This window comes from Muscardinus avellanarius (assembly GCF_963383645.1).
Source record: "Muscardinus avellanarius genome assembly, chromosome: X".
Lineage (NCBI taxonomy): Eukaryota > Metazoa > Chordata > Mammalia > Rodentia > Gliridae > Muscardinus > Muscardinus avellanarius.
Genome location: NC_137792.1, coordinates 111675056 through 111698071, shown reverse-complemented (window position 1 = coordinate 111698071; position 23016 = coordinate 111675056). Strand labels below are relative to the sequence as shown.

The 23016-nt window shown below is 41.0% G+C and overlaps 1 protein-coding gene across 2 annotated transcripts in view; it reads right to left on the bottom strand.

Moving 5' to 3' along the window:
* CHIC1 (cysteine rich hydrophobic domain 1) overlaps positions 1-18859 on the bottom strand; it is a gene marked incomplete at both ends in the record, with an annotated part of 40924 nt that extends 22065 nt beyond the window's left edge. For both annotated transcript variants that reach the window (XM_080719353.1, XM_080719354.1), the window contains 2 exons: positions 814-868; positions 18564-18859. In XM_080719353.1, coding sequence (XP_080575479.1) covers positions 814-868; positions 18564-18859 — 351 coding nt within the window. The remainder of the gene's footprint in view (positions 1-813; positions 869-18563) is intronic.
* Between the last annotated feature and the right edge of the window lie 4157 nt (positions 18860-23016).

The following is a 23016-nucleotide window of genomic DNA, read 5'->3' as shown; positions in this document are numbered from 1 at the left end:
GAATAGAACATTATTATTTATAATCATCATGTTTATACATTGGTTCTCTAGAATTGCAATCTTGATCCTAGGAAGTCTTTGTATTTCGAGCCTCAATGCTAGAAAGTGCTACTAAATGTAAAAGAACCAAGAAACTGAAAGGTAATTTATTATCGTGAGTCCAATTTTAGAAACTAAAAATATTTAAAAGCCAGAAAACGATTTAACCAAAAACTTGATTCTTTTTATGTATAACAAATCACACCATATGGCATTTAAAAAATAGCAGTGAAGCTGGGCATGGTGGCGCACGCTTGTAATCCCCACGCTTGGGAGACAGGAGGATCGCACGGGTTCGAAGCCAGCCTCAGCTACTGAGTGAGGCTCTCAGCAACTTAGTGAGACCCTGTTTCCAAATAAAGTAGAAAAAAATAGGGCTGGGAGTATAGCCCGGAGGTAGAAAGCCCTTGGGTTCCACCCCAGTACCACACATACAAAAAAATAACAGTGATGTTGTTAAAATGATGTGAGGCAAACACTGGGACTTATTGACCTAAACAAAAGCAATTATAGCTACCTGTGCAGGAAAACAGGCAAACCGGGGGAAAACTGAACACACAAATAATGGTCCACATTAAGGAACAATAGACAAAATAATTGGTCAGAAGCTGGTAGTCAAGGAAACAGCTTTTAGTTATTTCTAACACAGCTTCCAAGAACAGAAACCTCCTGTTATTTGACTTAATTACCAATGAGTCAAGGCATTTGTCATAACACTGAATAAGACATAAAACAACATGCTAGATTTGGAAAATTCAAAGCAAACTCACTTACCTTCCCTGTAAGAACCGAGGGAAATTCAGTATCAAACTTGTTGCTCAAGCCAAACCTTAAAAACAAAGACAGAACAAAATATATTTAATCCAGCATATTTAACCCTTTCTCTTTCTTAAAACTCATGCATTTTTTTTGGTCTTCTAATTTCAAAATGTGCCCTGAATATGTACAATTTTTTGCATTTTATGTACCAGTTAAATTTAAACATATCGAAGTCAACCACTAAGCCAAGCAAGGGAAGGAGGGATGGGGAGGGAATGGGGTGGGTATTGGGTAAGGGTTAAATCGGTGATGTGTACATATATGTACACACAAGTTTTTTTTACCCCAATATGATGTATGAATATAATGCACAAAAAATTTTTAAAAAGATAAAGTAGATGCATAAGTTCTTTTTAGAACTTTTAATACTAAATTGAAAAAAAGTGGTCTTGACTCTTCTTTTTTTTTTGGTGGTATTGGGGTTCCTGGAAGCCCTTCTACATCCGGGCTACACTCCCAGACCTATTTTTACATTTTTATTTAGAAACAGGGTCTCTTAGGCCAGCTGAGGCTGGCTTCGAACCTGCGCGATCCTCTGGTCTCGGCCTCCCAAGCGTGGGGATTACAAGCGTGCGCCACCACGCCCGGCCTTGACTCTTTTTTAATAGTACTGGGGATCCTACCAAAGGCTTTCCTTATACACGCTTAGCGAGTGCTTTACCACTTAGTTACAACCTCAGCTCACTGAAAAATTTTTATGACCTTTACAGACAACAAACCTTTGAGCATTAATCCAAATTAATAGTAAAAGAAACTTAACAAGAGCAAATGCTAAGGTGGGATTCTAATTACACCCATAATATGCCATTAAAATGAATACACTTGAGAAACATTTATGGTAGAACTGTGTCATAATTTATGGCTAAAATACTTCTCTGTTAAAACTCACTTTAAGCTATAACTGTTAGAGCTAGATGATGGGCAGTATGTGAGAAAGTATTATTCTATTTTTGTGTATTATGAAAATGTCCCTAATCAAAATATCCTTTTTCCCTAACTAATGGAGCCTTTGAAACTACAGAGTTTGGTAACTTCTGTGCAGATATTCTTAAGCCAGTCATGGATTGATCCTTATGAATGGCTTTATGTGCTCAGCAAATTTTGAGAAAATAGATCCCACAACCTGAAGCTTTCTCTTTCAGTTGCTATAATAAGAAGAAAAATGAATCTTGTAAGACTTTGCTTACCTACTCCTGAATGTGAGATAGCAGCATGTCATAGTGACTACAATTTTATGTTAGTGGATGTCAGGTTGTAAACAAAAAGGAAAAGATACTAACATTTGAAGAATCTATGGGAGAAAGGCAGTGCCATTTACCAATAGGTACATACTTACCAGGCTAGGCGATGTGTGCTAAGTACTAAACTACTAACCATATTGTGTTACTACAAAACTTTAAAATCCCATAAAGGAAGTACTTTCACCTTCAATTATTGAATAAAGAAGCTGAAATTCAGGAAAATATTTTTAAATAAATTCAATGCCTTGAGCAGGGCCTCGTAGTGCATACTTGTAATCCCAGCATTTGGGAGGCTGAGACAGGAGGATCACAGTTTGCAGACAGCCTCCGCTACTTAGTGAGGCCCTTTGCAACTCAGTAAGACCTTGTTTCACAAATGAGGATTAAAAAAGGAGGGCTGGGGGTGTAACTTGGTGGTAGAATGCCCCTGGGTTTCATCCCCAGTACCACAAAAATAAATAAATACATAAAAGCTTGGTATCAGACAAATGAAACTGTTATGTGAGATTATCATTTTTAATTTTGGATAAATTGCTATAATACTAGATGTCAACCACTAAGCCAAACATGGGAGGGAGGGATGGGGAGAGAATGGGGTGGGGTTCGGGTGGGGGCTGACTGGGCGATGTGTGCATATATGTCTACAAAAGTTTGTATCCCACTATGATGTATGAATACGGTGCACCAATAAAAAAAAAGACAAAAAAATAATAAATATATTCAATGCCTTGCTCAAAGTCATGTATTTATTTAGTAAGTGCATGGAATCAAAATTCAAATGCTAATCTCTGTGTCCTTTCTGTCCTGTATAAAGCTCCTTGGGAATAGAATCTGTGGGTTGTTTATTTCGCTACTTTCCATTATGCCTAATAGCATAATTGAATCTAGTAGGTGTTTAATAAAAGCTTGCTGAGTAATAAGTTACTCTCTACTATTTGATTCAACTGATTTATGGCATTTTGGTCTTAGGGGACTTTTAAAAGAAAAGTTAGTGCTGAGCGTGATGAAAGACACCTGTAATCCCAGTACTTGGAAGGCTGAGACAGGAGGATAGCATGTTCAAGGCCAGCCTCAGTTACTATCTAGACCCTATTTCAAAATAAAAAATAAATATAAAGCTGAGGGTATAGCTTGGAGGTAGAATGACCCTGGGTTCAATCTCCAGCACCACAAACACACAAAAACAAAACAAAACAACAACAACAACAACAACAAAAACAGAAAAGAAAAAGATAGGTTAGGAATCCAATATCTGATTGAACTCCATGCAAGAATTCCTTATTCTCCTTGAATCACTTACACTAGTAGTTCATTTTGAAGCACATGAGGCTTTTGAAGCACAAAGGCGCTCTATATTTAGCAGCTAGTACCAAGATATACACTTATGCATAAATATGCTATATCTTATATGTTACAGCCAGAATATGAAAAATAATATAAATATTGACATTTTGAGAAAAATTATTTTTAAAAAGTTCTATATTTTTTCTTCTCTATTATTACTTTTTTATTGGTGCATTATAGTCATCCATCTTAATGGAGTATAAGATCATAGAGGCATACATGCACACATCACTCATTTAGCCCTTTCCCAATTCCCGCCCCATTCCCTCCCTACTCCCTCCTTCTCATGTTTGGCTTAGTGATTGACTTTGATATGTTTGTGAATCTACATCATGTATATTAGGGAGTTTCCCTTTCCTCCCTCCCATCCCCCTCAGGTAGGTCACCTTATTTGTTCATCTATGGTTTCTCCTTCTTCATCTTGAGTTCCTCCTATGACCCTTTTTCTCCCTAGCTTCTGTAAATTAGGGAGAACATCCATTTTTTTTTTACTGACTAATCTCACTAAATCAAGTTCTATATTTAAAAATAGTTGAGGAACCAGGCATGGTGGTACACACTTGTAATCCCAGTACTTGGAAGGCTGAGACAGGAGGATCTGGTTTTGCGGAGCCTCAGCTACTTAATGAGGCCTTCTACATCTTAGTGAGATCTTGTTTCAAAATAAAAAATAAAAAATAGGGCTGGAGGTATAGCTCAGAGGTAGAATGCCCCCTGGGTTCCATCCCCAGTATGGCAAAAAAAAAATAGCTGAGAAAGCTGAGCATGGTGGCACATGCCTATAATCCCAGTACCTTGGAGGTTGAAATAGGAGGAGCACAGACAGGTTCAAGGCCAGCCTCAGCAACTTAGCCAGACCCTGTTTCAAATTAAATTTAGAAAGGGTTATGAGTATAGCTCAGAGGTAGAATGTCCCTGGGTTCAATCCCCAGTATCCCTCCCCAAAATAGCTGAGAAAATCAATTACCAATTGCAAAAATAACTAAACTACATTAAAATGTCATTCATTACTGCTGTTCAGATGTCAGCACAACATGTGATAAAAATACACAATTCCCTTTACACAAAGGGAATAATTTACACAAAGACACAGAAGTACAGCTAAATTTAAAATAAAATGGGACATCCCTATGAGTAAATTTTTATGACAATTTTCATCTGCTGCTTGAGAAATGCAACGCTCTGGCATTATACATATATTTGTCCTTGTGTGCTACCTCTGGATTCAGTAACATAAATATTTTAAAAGAGCAAGAAGTATATTTTACTTACATCTTATGGACATAACAGTATTTGAGCTGTTCCCTTCCTCAAGCCTTGATTTTCCCTTCCCCACCACCCCTCACCCCCATCCCCTTCCACTATTTTACTGTCTCTCTCCTCATTTATCTGAAGTTCCTTTTTGTTCTTATGTTCTCTCTAGCTTCCACATATGAGAGAAAACATATAACCCTTGATTTTCTGAGCCTGGTTGATCTTGCTTGCCTACTATTATCAAGTTCCATCCATTTTTCAATCTCACCAGCATGCAGGGGAGGAAAGAAGGAATACTGGGGTGTGGTGTGAAAATACTCCAAGTGATGTGTGCATGGATGGATGAGTCAATTTGAATTTCACTATGATACATAATTACAATGCACCAATAGAAGTATTTAAAGAGACAGACTTGGTGGCATACTCCTGCAATTCCAGTGCTTGGGAGGCTGAGACAGGAGGATCGGTTCGTGGATAGCCTCAGCTATTTAGTGAGGCCCTCTGCAACTCACTAGTGAGACCCTGTTTCAAAATAAAGAATAAAAAATAGGGCAGTGGGTGTAGCTCGGAGGTCAAATGCCTCTGGGTTCAATCCCCAGACCTGCAAAATAAATAAGTAAAATAAAATAAAATAAAATAAAATAAAATAGGGCTGAGGAAGCCAGGTGTGGTGGCATGCTCCTGTAATCCCAGTCCTTGGGAGGCTGAGATAGGAGGATCTCAGGTTCACCGCCAGCCTCAGCAATTTAGTGAGGCCCTCCACAATTTAGTGAGACCCTGTTTCAAAATAAAGAGTTAAAAATAGGGCTGCAAGTATATCCCAGAGGTAGAAGTCCTCTGAGTTCAATCACCAGTAACACACACACACACACACACACACACACACACACACACACACACACACACATCGGTCTGAGGGTGTAGCTCAAGAGGCAAAATGCCCCTAGATTCAATCCCCACTGCCACAGAGAGAAAAATTGGACATACATGTTTTAAAGTAGAGCTCTATTTCCACATCTTGTCAAAACTCCTTTAGATGTCATATCAACATGCTCGTACCTCAGATAGAGACTGCTACCATTTTACACTTTTTTTTTCTAGTAAGTACTGGGGATGGAACCCAGGGGCATTCCACCTCCGAGCTACACCCCCAGCCTTATTTTTTATTCTTTATTTTGAAACAGGGCCTCACTGAGTTGCAAAGGACCTCATTAAGTAGCTGAGGCTGTCGGCGAACTGCAAACCTCCCGTCTCAGCCTCCTGAATGCTGGGATTACAAGTGTGCGCCACCACGCCCAGCTCATTTTACACTTTTCAATAGGCCACTCCCTCACTCCATATCAAATATGTATATTTAAAAAATTATTAGCTTCTCTTTATTTTCTCCTTGGACTTATAACCAGACAAAATAACTGTTTTGCATTTCTCTAAAATCTTCTCTTTTAAACTTTTTGCTTCTTTGCTTTTTCTGGTACTGAGGATTGAACCCAGGGCCTTGGGCACACAAAGCAAACTGCTCTACCATAAGCTACATTCCTAGCCCTTTTTATTTTGTATTCTGAGATAAGGAGTCACTAAGTTGCCCAGGCTGGCTTCGAACTTAGGATTCTCCTCCTCAGTCCCCAGTGTTGTTGGGATTACAGGTGTGCACGACCATGCCTGGCTTGAAATTTGATTTTTATGCTATCATTTTACTCAACATCTTCTATTCTATAAAGACAAGCTCATCTTGTCTTATTTATTGGCAAATTCAATGTGCTCGTCTAGAACACATTTTTCTCTTGACTTTGCTTGTGGTGATACTGTTGGTCACTCCTCTCCTAATACTCCCACTTGTCATTCTGCCCCAACACTCGCTCTTCCCCAAAACTTAGCTCTAATTCATCTGCTTCTCCTTGTAAGGAAGCATATCTGTACTGAATGGCCTTGACAACCCTCCTCTGCGAGTAACCATGGGATGTACTATCTCTAATAATACATACTCTCAAATATGCTCTAGTCTTACATGTCTAACTGTATAATGAAAATTTTCATTTGTCACCACAAAATAACACGGAAGTGAAACATGGCTAAAATTAAATGTTATCCTTTCCGGGCAATTGGTTCCTCTTTTCAAAGTCTTCATGTCTGTCAATGGCATGTTACTCTCTTCCTTTAACCTAGGAATTATTTTTACACCTTCCTTCTCCTATTTTTTTTTTTTTTTTTGCGCGCTATACTTAAAACCAGGTGGCCCCTAAGTTCTGTCACATACTCCTTTGAAATTATTCTTATAATGATCCTTTTCTTCCCACTGTCACTGTCACTCTGGCCCTTATCTTTGCTCATGTGGTTCGCTTGACTGCTCTCCCTAGTTGAAATCTTACAGTTGTCAAGGCTCAAGTTAAGCTATGAACCCTATTGTCATGCACTGAATGCTCAAACCTTCATAGATTCCCTTTCTTTTCTCTTTTTTTATTTCATGGATTCCTTTTTTTCTTTCTCTTTTTTCCTTCCTTCTTTTTTTTTTCTTTTGATGGTGAGGATTGAATCCAAGGGCATTCTAAGCTCTGAGCTATACTCCCAGACTTTTTTATATTTTTTTATTTTGAAACAGCACCTCGCTAAGTTGCTGAGGCTGGCCTCAAACATGTGGTCTTCCTATCTCAGCCTCCCAAGTACTGGGGTTACACCTGTATGCCACCACACCCAGCATAGATTCCCTATCTCTGAATGCTCTTAGCCACTTTTAATCTGTACTATACAATTCAACAATTAGCAAAATATTGTCTTTTGCTCTTCCATATCAGTATCGTAAAGGCAATTTTCCAGTTATCTTTGCAAAGCAAGGCCTGTATTTTGTTTTTTTTTTGTATTCTTCACAGTACTTAGCCACAGTGCTCAAGTTCTGAAGAAATACTTACTAATATATTAACATCCCTAATTTTCTCCTGTAATACAAAAAAGAATTGTCATTTCTAAAATATAAAAAGTATATTAGAAATGGTAAAGAAAGTATAACTTTACTTCTTTTTTTTTCAGTACTGGGGATTAAACCCAGGGACATTTTTATCTCTGAGCTACACTCTCAGCCCTACTTTTTAAAATTCTTTATATTTGCCGGGCGTGGTGGCGCAAACTTGTCCCAGAGCTTGGGAGGCAGAGACAGGAGGATCGCACAGGTTCGAAGCCATTCTTGCTGGCTTAAGAGACCCTGTTTCCAAATAAAAAATATAAAATAGGTCTGGGAATGTAGCCTGGAGTTAGAAGGGTTCCATCCCCTGTACCACCAAAAAAATTATTTATATTTTATTTTATTTTTGTGGTTCTGGGGAGTGAAACTCTGGGGCTTTTTCTACCTCCGGGCTATACTCCAGACCTATTTTATACTTTATTTGGAAACAGGGTCTCACTAAGTTGCTGAGAGCCTCACTAAGTAGCCGAGGCTGGGTTCGAACCTGTGTGATCCTTCTGTCTCAGCCTCCCAAGTACTGAGATTACAGGTGTGCACCACCACGCCCGGCTCTAAAAATCTTTATATTTTAAAATAGGGTTTCACTAAGTTGCGGAGGGCCTCACTAAGTAGCTGAGGTTGGCTGTGAACCTTCAATGTCTCAGCTTCCTAAGTATTGGGATTACTATGCCTGGCTTATTATTTTATTTCTTAAAATACTCCCATGACCAATATATAGTCATTCCTGAGTATCTATGAAGGATTGGTTCCAGGCTCTACCTTGGACATCTAATTCCTTGGATGCTCAAAATCCTATATTAAAACTGCACAGTATTTGGATATAAACTATGCACATCCTCCTCTTGTATATTTTAAATGATCTCTATATAGATTATTTGTAATAAGTAATAGAATGTAAATAGTTGCTATACAGTATTATTTAGGGGGAAATGTCCCTACAAAGCTGGAATGTGTATACTAAGAGTGTATTTTTCATATATTTCTGATCTACAGTAGGTTGAACCTATGAATTAGGAACCTGAGAATATAGAAGGCCAAATGTATATCCACATCCAAAAGTATAGAGAAAATAAATTAGGGCTGGGTGTGGTGGTGCATGCTTATAATCCCAGCATTCGGGAGGCTGAGACAGGAGGATCTCGGTTTGAGGACAGCCTCAGCTACTTAGAGAGGCCCTTTGCAACTCAGTGAGACCCTGTTTCAAAATAAAGAATAAAAAATAGGGTTGGGGTGTGTAACTCAAAGGTAGAATGCCCCCTGTGTTCCATCCCTAGCGCCACAAAAAAAAAGAAAACAGAAATTAGGTAGATATTCTCTCATAATTTTGGCTATAATAGGTGGTAGAAATCCTGTTCTTGCCTGCCAAGAATTTCTTTCATTTGTTTATTTACTTCATCTTCTTCTTCCTCTTCCTCCTCCTCCTCCTCTTCTTCTTCTTCTTCTTCTTCTTATTATTATTATTATTATTATTATTAATTTCAGTAATGGGGATGGAACCAAGGAGCATTCTACCTCCAAGCAACATCTCCAGCCCTATTTTTTATTCTCTTTATTTTGAAAGAGGGTCTCGCTGAGTTGCAAAGGGCATTACGAAGTAGCTGAGGCTGTTCGCGAACCATGATCCTCCCGTCTCAGCCTCCCAAATGCTGGGATTATAAGAGTGCACCACCACGCCTGGATCAATTATTATTTTTTTTTGATCCTGGGGACTGAACCCAGAGGCATTCTACCTCTGAGCTACACCCCCAGTCCTATTTTTAACGTATTCTTTATTTTTTAAAAAAAGGTCTCACTAAGTTGCAGAGGGCCTCACGAAGTAGCTGAGGCTGTTCGCGAACCCTGGTCCTCCCATCTCAGCCTTCCAAGGACTGGGACTCCAAGTGTGCACCACCACACCCGGCTGGGATTTCTTTAAGTACTCTCTTTAGAGACTCAGCACTAATAAAAATAATATTTCACTAAAAAAATGTTAGGCCTAAAAGTTTCACTTAGTAGCTATTAGGATAATGCCTACTGCTGAATTAACACCTCAGCTCTCTTTCATAAACCATAATGTTAAGATCCACGAGTCCACAGAGGTTAGACAATCTCATATAATCATTATCAGTGGTAGACATTAGCCCAAGATGTGGAGCTCTTCAGCATTACACAACCAGACACTTGGGAACTGCTCACTGTCACTTATCGATCTCATTAAATATAGAATATATTATGTGTTTGAAGCTGACCCAGCTGGTGGTTCTCAATTATTGTATTTTCTTTGTCAAATATCTTCAATGGCCAAATTTTTAACTTCTTGGAAAAATGCTTTAAAGGAGACTGAGGACAAGAAGAATGGGCTCGTTAAAATGTTCTTCTCTCCCTTCCTGCACCCCTCACCATTTTCCATCTTTTTGGCTATACATCAGCCCTTTCAAACCTTGCACAAATTAAAAGTTCAAGTGTTAAGGTTGTTTAAGAAAACAGTATAAACCTTGCATATTAATTCACTCCTGTAATCCCATTACTTGGGAGGCTGAGATAAGGGGATCACAAGTTCAAGACCAACCTGGATAACTTCATGAAACCCTGTTGCAAAATATTAAATAAAACAAGTTTTGGAAGTATAGCTCAGAGTGCCCTGAGTTCAATCCCCAGTACAAAAACAAACAAACAAACAAACAAAAAACTATAAGCTGGGCGTGGTGGTGCATACTTGTAATCCCAATACTTGAGAGGCTGAAACAGGAAGATCTGGGTAACAGCCAGCCTTAGCTTGTTAGTGAGGCCCTTTGCAACTTAGTGAGACCGTTTCAAAATAAAGAATAAAAAATGGGGCTGGGGGTATAGCTTGGAGGTAAAATGCCCCTGAGTTTTATCCCCAGTACTGAAAAAAAGTTAAAATCATGTTAAAGAGAAAGCCACAATATTAAGATGGTAGATACAAAGAGCTGGGCACGGTGGTGCATGCTTGTAATCCCAGCATTTGGGAGGTAGAAACCGGAGGATCATGGGTTCATGGACAGTCTAAGCTACTTAGCGAGGTCCTTCGCAACTCAGTGAGACTCTGTTTCGAAACTAAAAAGACTAAGAAATAGGGCTAGAGGTATAGCTCAGTACAATGTCCCTGGGTTCCATCTCCAGTACTGAAAAAAAAGATGATACAAAGAGACAGGGTATTTTGACACCTAGGCACCTAGGGGAAAGCTTAACAGGGCTTTCATAGGTAAGGACTTGCCATAAACCCCATCTCTGGGACTGACAATATTTTTGTGTACATATAAAGCTATACTCAGCAAAACTCCTTTCCACAGTATGGTTTCAATAACTAGCATTTGTTGAGGGTCTTTAATATAGTTTACACCACAATGGGCATATTGAGTACTACTATCTTGAGCCAACATTCAACTTACTTCAGACCATGCATTGTGCTAGACACTGAGGATTCAGAGGAAATGAGAAATTGTCCCTGCTATTACAGCTTACACTTTGGCGGGGGCAAATGAGACTTGTAATCTGGGTGTGGTGGCACACACTTGTAGCTTGGGAGGCTGAGACAGGAGGATTGCACAGGTCTGAAGCCAGGCTCAACTACTTAGGCTCTCAGCAACTTACTGAGACCCTGTTTCCAAATAAAATATAAAATAGGTCTGGGAGTATAGCCTGGAGGTAGAAAGCCTCTGGGGTCCACCCCCAGCACCACACACACACACAGAATAAGACTTGTAAGAGGTGGTGACATATGGAGAGCTAATGTGAGGTGCAGTGGATATTAGCACTTTAGATAAAGACCCCGGTCTGAACTGAGGTGGTGAACAGTGGGGTGAAATGGCAGGAGATGAGGCTGATAGATAAGTAGGGGCCATTTCTGTATGCCATTCTATGGGGCTTAGAGTCTATCTTATAGATAAAGGAAAACCCACAGAATAATACCAAGCAAGAAAGTAGTTTAATTAGATTTGTACTTCTGGCATCTTAATTTAGCAGTAGGCTGGAGCATAGCAGTCAGACTGACAAGGATAAAGGCAAGAAAACTAGGTAGGGTTGGGAAAGGGGCTTGGATCAGGGAAGTGGTGGCGGGAGGGAAAGAAACAATTTATCAGTCATATATTTTTCTTTTTGTGATATTGGGGATGGAACCCAGGGGCATTCTACCTCTGAGCCATACCCCCAGCCCTATTTTTTATTCTTTATTTTGAAACAGGGTCTCACTGGGTTGCAAAGGGGCTCACTAAGTAGTAGCAGAGGCTGGCCAAGAACCCTGATCCTCCCGTCTCAGCCTCCCAAATGCTGGGATTACAAGCATGTGCCACCACGCCTGGCTCATATATTAATATCTGCTGATTGCTGAAGCTGTGAGAAGTGTAAATGCGAAGGAGATCCAGGGATGGGAAATGGGGTAGGTAAAGGAACATTCAACTGAGATAAAAAGAAATAAAAGGCGTTTTTTGAGAGTTTGGGGGCACAAGGGGATGTGAGCGGATGAGTTCTGCTTGCATATGCTGGATTTAAGATGACAGTGGGCCAGCAAATGAAGCAGCCCAGGTAAGACTATGGGCAGAGTCTAATACAGAGGTACAGATTTGGGAGTCACTGAGTGATTGAAATCATGAGAGAAGTATGATGAGGCCACCTAGGGAGCAGAGAGAATAAGAAAAATAGAGGGCTGAGCACAGAACTCTGCAGATCACTGGTCCAAGGAGAACCAGGAGAGTAAAGTGGCAAGGAGTGTCAAGTTTTGAACTTTTCAAAATCAGAATCTGAACACCTTCAGGCAAGACCTATAACTTTCACTTTAACTAAGGCCCTGTCGCTACTTATGGTACACCATCTTCTGTCATTTACTTTGCTTTTGAAGGCTTATGTGTTTATGACTTTTGGAGTAGAAACCTCTAAGAAATGGGGAGTCTTCATATATGGAACTAGAGAATCTTATGCTAAGTGAGATCAGCCATTCACAGAAAGTCAAGGGTCCTATGTTTTCCCTCACATGTGGAAGCTAGAGAGAAGATAGGAAACAAAAGGGACCTCAGATAAATGAGGAAAGAGATCAGTAGAATATTGGGAAGGGATTGAGGAATGGAAGTGGGGGTTGAAAAAAGGAGACTGGACGAAGGAAACAGTTCAAATAATGCTATGTCCATATATGAAGGTATCACTACCAATCCCACTAACATGTATGGGGAGAAGAGCAGCCGGTTAGGATCTGGAGGGAAACACACTAAATGACATGTGCATGTATGTTTACATCACTTTGGACCTCACTATAATGTAAAATTGCAATACATCAATAAAAGTATATAGATATGTGTCAAATGCAACAGAGAGGACAAAAAGAGAATGAAAGATGTCTCCTGGTTTAGCAACAAGAGGATCATGATGACCTTAAATAGTGAGTGTATCTACTCTTAAGAAATTTCCCTAGCCTGGCATGGAAGTTTTGTGCTTGGAATCCTGGGAGTGGGGAGGGAATGTCAGCTCTTCTGCACAAAATTTTTCTCCTAGACAGTTCAGAAAGTTGTTATTTATTGCCACCTCACTTTCGAAATCACCACTTTTCGTGTTCTTTGTGCCTCTTACTCCCATCTTACTGGACCTACAGAGTGCTTTCCTCCAGCCAGGTGAGGAAGTACAGGCCTGTCATCCCAGTACTTGAGAGGCTGAGACAAGAGGATCACAGGTTCTAGGACAGCTTCAGCAACTTTGAGACCCTGTTTCAAAATAAAATAAGGTTGAGGGTATAGCTCAGAGGCACAGTGTACCTGGGTTCAATCCCCATGCCCCTCCCCCAAACACACAAAAGGAATTTGGAGGAGAAAGAAAAGCAATGAGACAGTAGCTAAAAGGACTTTAGGTAGAGAAAAACTTCTGTTTTGCTTTGTTTTTTTGTGTTTTTTTTGTTTTTTTTTTTTGGTGGTACTGGGGTTCCTGGAAGCCCTTCTACCTCCAGGCTACACTCCCAGACCTATTTTTACATTTTTATTTGGAAACAGGATCTCCTAAGCCAGCGCGCGCGGCTGGCTTCGAACCTGCGTGATCCTCCTGTCTCTGCCTCCCAAGCGCAGGGATTACAAGCGTGCGCCACCACGCCCAGCCCTTGCTTTGTTTTTAAACAATCAGAGGGATCCGGGCATGGTGGCGCAGGCTTGTAATCTGCGCTTGGGAGGCAGAGACAGGAGGATGGCACAGGTTCGAAGCCAGCCTCAGCTACTTACTGAGACCCTGTTTCCAAATAAAATATAAAATAGGTCTGGGAGTATAGCTCGGAGGTAGAAAGCCTCCTCTGGGTTCCACCCCCAGTACCACCAAAAAAAATTAAAAAAAACAATCAGAGGGACTGAATATATTTATAGGAGGAGCTAGCAGAGAAGCAGACAGGTGATATTAGAGAAACAAGGGCTGCCTGATGGAGCAAGAGCTAGACAAGAAGGGTAGGGAAGAGGAAGGCTGGAAGAGAAGGGTATGGAAGGCATACCATAATCCCAGTACATGGGAGGCTGAGACAGGGGGATTTCAGGTTTAAGGCCAGCCTTGGCACTAGTGAAAGCCTCTGCAACCTAGAGAGATCCTGTTTCAAAACAAAAATTAAAAGGGTGAGAGGTTTAGCTCAGAGGTAGAATGCCCCTAGGTTCAATCCCCAGTGCTTCCCCACCCCAAACCCCACATCCCTGAGAGAGAGAGAGAGAGAGAGAGAGAGAGAGAGAGAGAGAGAGAGAGAATGGAAGGCATGGGTGGAGGGGTGAGATTTGGATGCGTGGATGGGGTTCCTTGAGGTTGGAGAAAGGCAGCATGGGAACTCAAATTTAATTAAGATCCACTGCAGGTTTGCAGCAAGAAAGTGACATGATTAAACTGTGTTTTAAGAAAATTAGTTTGGCACAAGCATGCAGGGTAGCTTGGAGTGGAGAAAGGCAACAGACTGTGGCAATAATTTAAGCAGGAGTTGATGGCAACCCAAACTAGAGTGTTGCCAAACAGGAATGGAGAAATGAAAAAAATGCAAGAGATATTTCAAAGGGTATGACATAATTCTGGGAAAGAATGGCATAGGGCATTTCAAGGAGAAGGAAAAGTTGAGATGATTCAAAGATTTTATTTATTTATTTATTTATTTATTTTTGCAGTACTGGGGATGGAACCCAGAGGCATTCTACATCTGAGCTACACCCCCAGCCCTATTTTCTTGTGGGTCTGGGGATGAAACCCAGGGGCATTCGACCTCCAAGCTACACCCCAAGCCCTATTTTTTATTCTTTATTTTGAAACAGGGTCTCATTGAATTGCAAAGAGCCTCACTAAATAGCTGAGGCTGCTGTCCTTGAACCTTGATCCTCCCATCTCTGCCTCCCAAATGCTGGGATTACAAGTGTGTGCTACCACGCCTGGTGATTCAAATATTTTAAATATTATTCTGGGAGATGGGAATAGTAGTCTCGGGGTCAGAAATGGAGCAACTGAAAACAACCAATGTGAGGAGAAAAAATTGCTAGGTTTTACATATACCGAGTTCAAATCAGGTTAGACATATCTATTTCCCTATTTCCAAATAAATTATAAAATAGGTCTGGGAAGCTAGGCATGGTGGCTTACACTTGTAATCCCAGAATTTGGGAGGTTGAGACAGTAGGACTGTGGTTCGAGGACAACCTCAACTACTTAGTGAGGCCCTTTGCAACTCAGGGAGACCCTGTTTTGAAAATAAAGAATAAAAATAAATAAATAAATAAATAATAAATAAATAAATAAATAAAAAAGAGCTGGGCGAGTGGCACACGCTTGTAATCCCAGCATTTGGGAGCTGAGACAGGAGGATTGCACAGGTTCGAAGGCAACCTCAGCTACTTAGTGAAAGGCCTTTGCAATTCAGTGAGACCCAGTTTCAAAAAGAATAAGCCGGGCGTGGTGGCACATGCTTGGGCGTGGTGGTACATGCTTGTAATCCCAGCATTTGGGAGGCTGAGACCGGAGGATCGGGATTTGCAGACAGCCTCAGCTACTTAGTGAGGTCCTCTGCAACTCAGTGAGACCCTGTTTCAAAATAAAGAATAAAAAATTGGGCAGAGGGCGTAGCTCGGAGGTCAAATGCCTCTGGGTTCCATCCACAGACCCACAAAATAAATAAATAAATAAATAAATAAATAAATAAATAAATAAATAAATAAAATAGGGCTGAGGGATATCTCTCAGAGATAGGTTCGGAAGTAGAATGTCTCTGGGTTTAATCCCCATTCTGCAAAAAAAAAAAAAGAAAGAAAGAAAGTCTGCTACAGAAAAAAGTTCAGAGAATAGAAAAATTCAGAATTAATTAAGAGAGAATAAAAATATTTCATCCAGCTATGGCATAGGGAGGCGGGTAGCTCAGTGGTAGAGTGCTTGCCTATCACATGCAAGGCCCTTGGTTTGATTTCCAGCATCACAAATTAAAACATAGGACAGATAGTTTACAGCAACTCCAATATTGTGGGAGGGGGTACTAAGGATTGAACCCAGAGGCAGTCTACCTCCTAGCTACACCCCCAGCCCTATTTTTATTCTTTATTTTAAAACAGGGTCTCACTAGCATGGTGAAGCACACTTGTAATACCAGCATTTGGGAGGCTGAGACAGGAGGATCAGGGTTTGGAGATAGCCTCAGCTACTTAGTAAGGCCCTTTAGAACTAGGTGAGACCCTGTTTCAAAATAAAGAATAAAAAATAGGGCTGGGGGTGCAGCGTGGAGGTAGAATGCCCCTGGGTTCCATCCCCAGACCTGCAAAAAACAACAAAGAAAACAAAACAACACAGGGTCTCACTAAGTTGCAGAGGGCCTCATTACATAGCTGAGGCTGGCCACAAACCTCAATCCTCTAGTCTCAGCCTCCCAAGTACTGGAGTTACAAGTATTCGCCAGCATGCCCAACTGTTGAATACTCTTGTTTAAGAAAAAATTAAATAGAAGCTGATACCTTAGATGTTTCACAATAAGATCATTTCCTAAGGGTTTCACTTCACCTGAGATAAGAAAGGCTTTAATGCTGTAATCTGTTTCTTAAATCCAGCAAAACTTTCTTATAAACATCCAGTCTTTTTTCAAACCCCAGATATTTACCATCAAATATGCTTTCAAGGTGAGAGAATGTGTATAATAAAACCAAATAAGTTTCCAAACCACATAAGACTGTGTCTAGTGATTCACACGCAGGTTTGTGCTTTTCAGATTTTGACTTCAGTCAATATTAACAGTTACTACCAGCATCACCACTTCATACGCCTAGCTCCAGAAATAAGCTAGGAGGGACATTATACCTATCAAAAGGGCCTAACATTAATTATGTTTCCTTGCTCCTTTTTCATCATCTGAATTTTAAAAACTTTTGGTGAGGGGAAGTGAAATGTTGGAGTATAATATTATGGACTGGAATAAGGTACCTTTCCTTTGCTTGGCCATGTAAAATAATCTGCTAAAAGGAGTCCTTGGTGCCAGAATCATAATTAGTTTGAGTAATAAACTGTCTCCCTAGTAACGAAAGGAATGGAAGTAAAACAGCGCAGTGAGTTGGCATTTGAACACTGTAGGCTATCTGCAAAATCCATGGACTAAGAAAAATTTAAAATTGCCTAATCAAAAAGCAGATCTAAAATCTTCCCCAAATCCTTCCCCAATTCCAAGATGTTTGTTAACACATTTCATGTAAAGATTGCAAAGGTGTACTGCAGCCAAAACACTCCACACAGCAGTAATTAAAAACTAACATGACATACTACATACATGATTTCATCACATAAACTCAGTTGAAAGTCAAAGGGGCTAGGCATTATCAAAATTAGAGCCATGACATAATAGGAAAAAAAATAGGCCTACTTTGAAAATGCAGCAAGACAGTAGAGTTAAGAAAATGAACAATACAACGTATTCAAACTTCCAGTTATTTACAATCTATGAAAATTAAAAACGAGGAAGCACTGTTTGAAGTCCAGAAAAACCATTAATTTGGGGGGATTTTTTTTTTGCTTTGCAACTAATATGTTATGGAATCCCTCCTCATTTTATTTTCTCAAGCATAAAATATATCAATTTCTTTTCAAAAGGTGCACTGGGTAAGTTTTCAAGAAATCATTCTCAGCTCTTGAAGAGCTAATTTCCACTTATATAATGTTTGAATATTTAGTATCTGAGCGTATAAAATCCCCTGGAGGTATCCTAAATTATTTCATAGCTGGAAGGTTTTAGACACAATGTACTTCACAGATGGAGAAATCAAGGCCCAGAAACAGGAAGAGACAGACCAAGGTCACAGGGCCAGTAAGAAGCAAAACTGGGCCTACCATCCAAGCCCCTGACTCTCAATCCATTGCTCTTTCCACTTTCCATAGCTGCGTATCAACCCGAACCTTCTAATGGTGTGATGTACAAGAAACGTCATACTCAATAGCACTCTAAACGGGGGGAAAATGATTGTCTTCATTCATATATGGACCGGATAGAAAGAATGGATTGATGAATATGTGGGTGGATGGATATTTATAATATTCACAAAACATATCACGTTTCTGTTTTGAAGATTCCAAGCCTAGCTCTTGTCACATGTCACAGCAGTCGCCGTTTTCCACTAGACACCAATCTTGGCAGCAAAGAACCCTCTAGTATATCCCGCAGTTTAGAGACTATTCACTTGCCAACAGACATACAAGAGAGACTCGCCCCTATTCCAATTCCTCTGGCTCTCCAACCCCTATCCTCCCTGCTTACACTGGCTACCTGGCGCTGGCGCATCACACTTACGTTGCCATTTCCTTTACACCTATTCACCCTCGGGTTCTCCATTTGGACCAGGTGTCCTTTCCTAACTGCGCGCAGTCAGCCCTCCCCCATTCCACGGGCCCCTCTATCACCTTCTCATTTCCCTGACGCCAAATCTCTGCCTTCTCAGAACCCATCGTCCCCTCTCGCTTACACAGTGATGTGGCCGGCGCCCCGCACCAACACAGGGTCGGGGGCATATCTCCGCAGATGCTCCTCGCTCACTACCCGAGGCGGGGGCGGCGCCTCCTCCTCCTCCTCCTCTTCTTCTTCTTCCTCCTCTTCGTCTTCCTCCTCCTCCTCCTCCTCTTCATCTTCCTCGTCATCGTCGGGCCCAGATACGGACGACGACGGCGACGACGACGACGACGTTGCCGCTTCTTCTTCCTCCTCCTCCTCCAGTTCGGAGATGGTGTCGAACTCCGCCATGTTGGGCAGCAGGATGCTCATCACGTGACCTCGCGATCGCCGCCACTCTCTCCGAGACGAGTTTGAACCTGCGGAGGTGCTGGAAGAGGAGGGGGAACGAACTGACGAGAAAGAGGAGGGGGGTAGGGACCGGACTTGAAGAGACGCGCCTGCGTGTTGGACTGGCGGAGTGGGGGGGGGGGATGCCGGAGGCGGGGGCAAGAGGGAGAGAGGCTCAAAATCAGTGTACGCTTGCGCGGCTCCGAGGGGAGGGGGCCCTTAGAGGTGAACTCCAGGGAATTATCGAGGTCCGGTCTGCGGGTGCTGATCTTCTTGCAGCTCTGTCGGCGTCAGCTACTTATACTCAGGAGATATGCCTTCCGATTTTATTTTCTATTAATTAATGCTAGGCTATTATTACCCCCCCAAGTGCAGATGATGGAGAGAGAGTATGTTGTATAAAAGCGAACTTAGAACTCTGCCCAAAATATCTCAAGGTACACCTATGCCAGTCTCTTAGGTTTATTCTATATTCCCGTTTAAGAGACTTGCTTTGGAACTTTGCTGCAACCCAGGGAGGCAAGTAAATACTTTAACAGTTTGTTAGAGGTAATTTTCTATTACTACTTCTACTGTATAGTACTTCTTGAGTACTGACGGGGACTGTGCTAAGTGCTCTATGTACATACCTGATTTTTTGTGTGTGCTTTTATTGGTGCATTATAGTCTCACATCATAATGTAAATCATGTTGCCAGTGACATACACGCACACGTTCTTGGCGCCTCCTCCCCGTTTCCCTCCCTCTCAATACAGAGTGCCCAGACTGACATTGGTATATATTCTCATGTATACACATAGTCTATGGTAGTATTTTGTGTGTGTGTGTGGTACTGGGGGTGGAACCCAGAGGCTTTCTACCTCCGGGCTATACTCCCAGACCCATTTTATATTTTATTTGGAAACAGGGTCTCACTAAGTTGCTGAGAGCCTCACTAAGTAGCCGAGGCTGGCTTCAAACCCGTGAGAACCTCCTATCTCAGCCTCCTAAACACGGGGATTACAAGCGTGCGCCACCATGCCCAGCAGTCTATGGTAGTATTTCTATCAACGAACCGCAGTCTTCCTCCACCCCTACCCTTATCTCTCCTCCCTGGCTCTCCTGAGGTTTCTCCTCGTCATCTAGAGTCTCTCTTGTCTACCAATTACTCCCTATCCTGCATATATTAAAGAAAACTTATGACCCGTCGCTCTTTGTGACTGGCTTATTTCGTTTAACATAATGTTCTCCAGGTTCTTCTATTTTTTGCAAATGATGTCATTTTATTTTTCTTTACTGCTGAGTAGAATTCCATTGTGTGTATTTCCCATAATTTTGTAATTCATTCATCTGTTGATGAACACCTAGGATATTTACATAGTTTGGCTATTATGAATTGTGTTGCTATGAGCATGGGTGTACATACCGGATTTTTTTAAAAGCCTTGGCAATTTATTTATTTATGGGTCTGGAGATGGAACCCAGGAGCATTCGACCTCCGAGCTATACCCCCTGCCTTATGTTTTATTCTTTATTTTGAAACCGGGTCTCACTGAGTTGAAGAGGGCCTCACTAAGTAGCTGAGGCTGTCCGCGAACCACGATCCTCCGGTCTCAGCCTCCTGAATGCTGGGATTACAAGCGTGGGCCACCACGCCCAGCTGTACATACCTGATTTAATCCTTCACAACTCTGTGAAGTGGGTACCATAATGAACTCATATTACAGATGGGAACTCTACCGGGAAACAGAATAAATAATTTGTTCAAGGTCATAGAGCTACTGAATAAAAGACCTGGTTTTAAATTTGGGGCTCCCTTCTTTTTTGGGGGGGACAGTACTGGGGATGGAGCCCAGAGGTAGAATGCCTCTGGGCTCCATCCCTAGCCCTATTTTTTAAATAATTTATTTGGAAACAGGTTCTCACTTTCTGAGAACCTCACTAAGTAGCTGAGGCTGGCTTCGCACCTGTGCGATCCTCCTGCCTCAGCCTCCCAAGTGCTGGGATTACAAACGTGCGCTACCACACCTGGCTGGGGCTCCCTTCTGATTCTAAAAGTCTAGTACTCTTAATCAAAGGGCTATAGTGCCCGAAGGTTTGGGAAAATTTTTGTAGAGTGGTGCTTTGGGGACTGTTTTCAAAAACATGACTAAGAATATTCTGGTTTGAATTTGGAGAGTTTTCAGGGAGATGGAGAGAGTGTAGGGAACATTCTAACTTTAAAGAAACATTAATAAGCCGGGCGTGGTGGTGCACGCTTGTAATCCCCGTGCTCGGGAGGTGGAGACAGGAGGATCGCACAGGTTCGAAGCCAGCCTTGCTGGCTTAAGAGACCCTGTTTCCAAATTTAAAATATATATATATATATATATATAATAGGTCTGGGAGTGTAGCCCCGAGGTAGAAGGGTTTCCAGGAATCCCAGTACCACCAAAAAAACAAAAAAGAAACATTAATAACACCATCTATTTTCCAGACACTGAGATACACTCACATACAATATCTCAGTTAACCCTTAAGGAATCCTGTGTGAGGTAGAAATCATTACACCTATTTTACAGACAATAAAACCAAGTTTCAGGAAGTCTAATTTATTAAGATCTACAGTAACCTTTTGTCCAAATTTTTCAATTCAGATATTCTATTCTAGACAGGTATAGTGGTATATGCTTGTAATCCCAGTCCTTGAGAGGCTGAGACAGGATGATCTCAGGTTCAAAGCCAGCCTCAGCAACCTAATGAGACCCTGTTTCCAAATAAGAAATAAAATTGGGTAGGGGGTATAGCCTGGCAGTAGAATGCCTCTGGGTTCAATCTCCAGTACCCATACACACACACATACGTATACACACATACACACACATACATATACACACACACACACACACACACACATATATACACATGCGCGTGTGTGTATTCTACCCTACCATCTGCACACCACAAAGAAGTGGTATTATTAAAGTGAAAATCTTTCCATTGTATTAAATAGTTAAGCTTTTTTAGGAACTTATAATGCTATATTGTAAGCAACAAAATTTAGCTTTCTTTTGGCACTGGAAACTGAACCCAGGGGCTTTCTACCTCTGAGCTACACTCCAGCCCCATTTTATTTTATTTATTTATTTTATTATAAAACAGGTTCTCACTAAGTTGGTAAGACTGTCCATGAACCTGTGATCTTCCTGTCTCAGCCTCCAAAAGTACTGGGATTACGGGGCAGCACAACCACGCCTGACTAAAAATTTAGTTTTTTGTAGCATAGAAAACTTTTATATACTAGTCGGAAATTATAACAAAAGATGGACTCTTAAAATATTTTATGATAGGCTTCTGGCAACACATATATATCTTTAGTTTTCGTGGGTGATAATAAATATGTCACATTAACTATGGGAGTGAAATAACTTAAATAACAAACTTAGTCAAACTCAGTATTCTACACTCTTTCAAGGAAAAAAAGAGACAGGAAGAACCATAAGTTCGCGGCCAAACTCAGCTACTTCTTGAGGTCAGCTGCAATTTAGTGAGACTGTTTAAAATTAAAGACTAAAAAATAGAGCTGGAAAAATAGGGTTGGAGATGTAGCTAGGAGGTAGAATGTCCTCAGGTTCAAATTCAATCCTCAATACCACAAAAATAAAAGACAAAAAAATAAGAGTCTAAGTATTTTTCATATTATCCATAAAAGCCCATTAAGTCAATGTCTAGTCTAGCTCATTTTCTTATTTTCAGAAATAAAATTATTCAGCATCCCATTATTTTTATTCAGAGCCTCAATTGCACCCAAGGCTATTACTGGTCCTGTCCTGGATCCACCCTGCTTCTGGGGTTGGTATTACAGAGTTTGAAAATCTATGGTAGAGGGAAAATATCTCACTGACTACTCCTTCAATGGTAGAAGGAATAAGGGGTAGATTTTGTGACAAGTGCTAATAAGGTACTGAAACTATTGTAAAAAGTGAACAGATGGAAGCTGGATCTGGTAGTGCATCCTTGTAATCACCCAAAACATTCCACCACTGAGCTACACCCTCAGCTCAGCGCTTTTTAATTTTTGTTTTGAAACAGGAGCTTGCTAAATTGCTGAGAGTCTCCCTATGTTACTGAGGCCATCCTCAAGCTTGCAATCTTCCTGTTTCAGTCTCTCAAGTATTGGG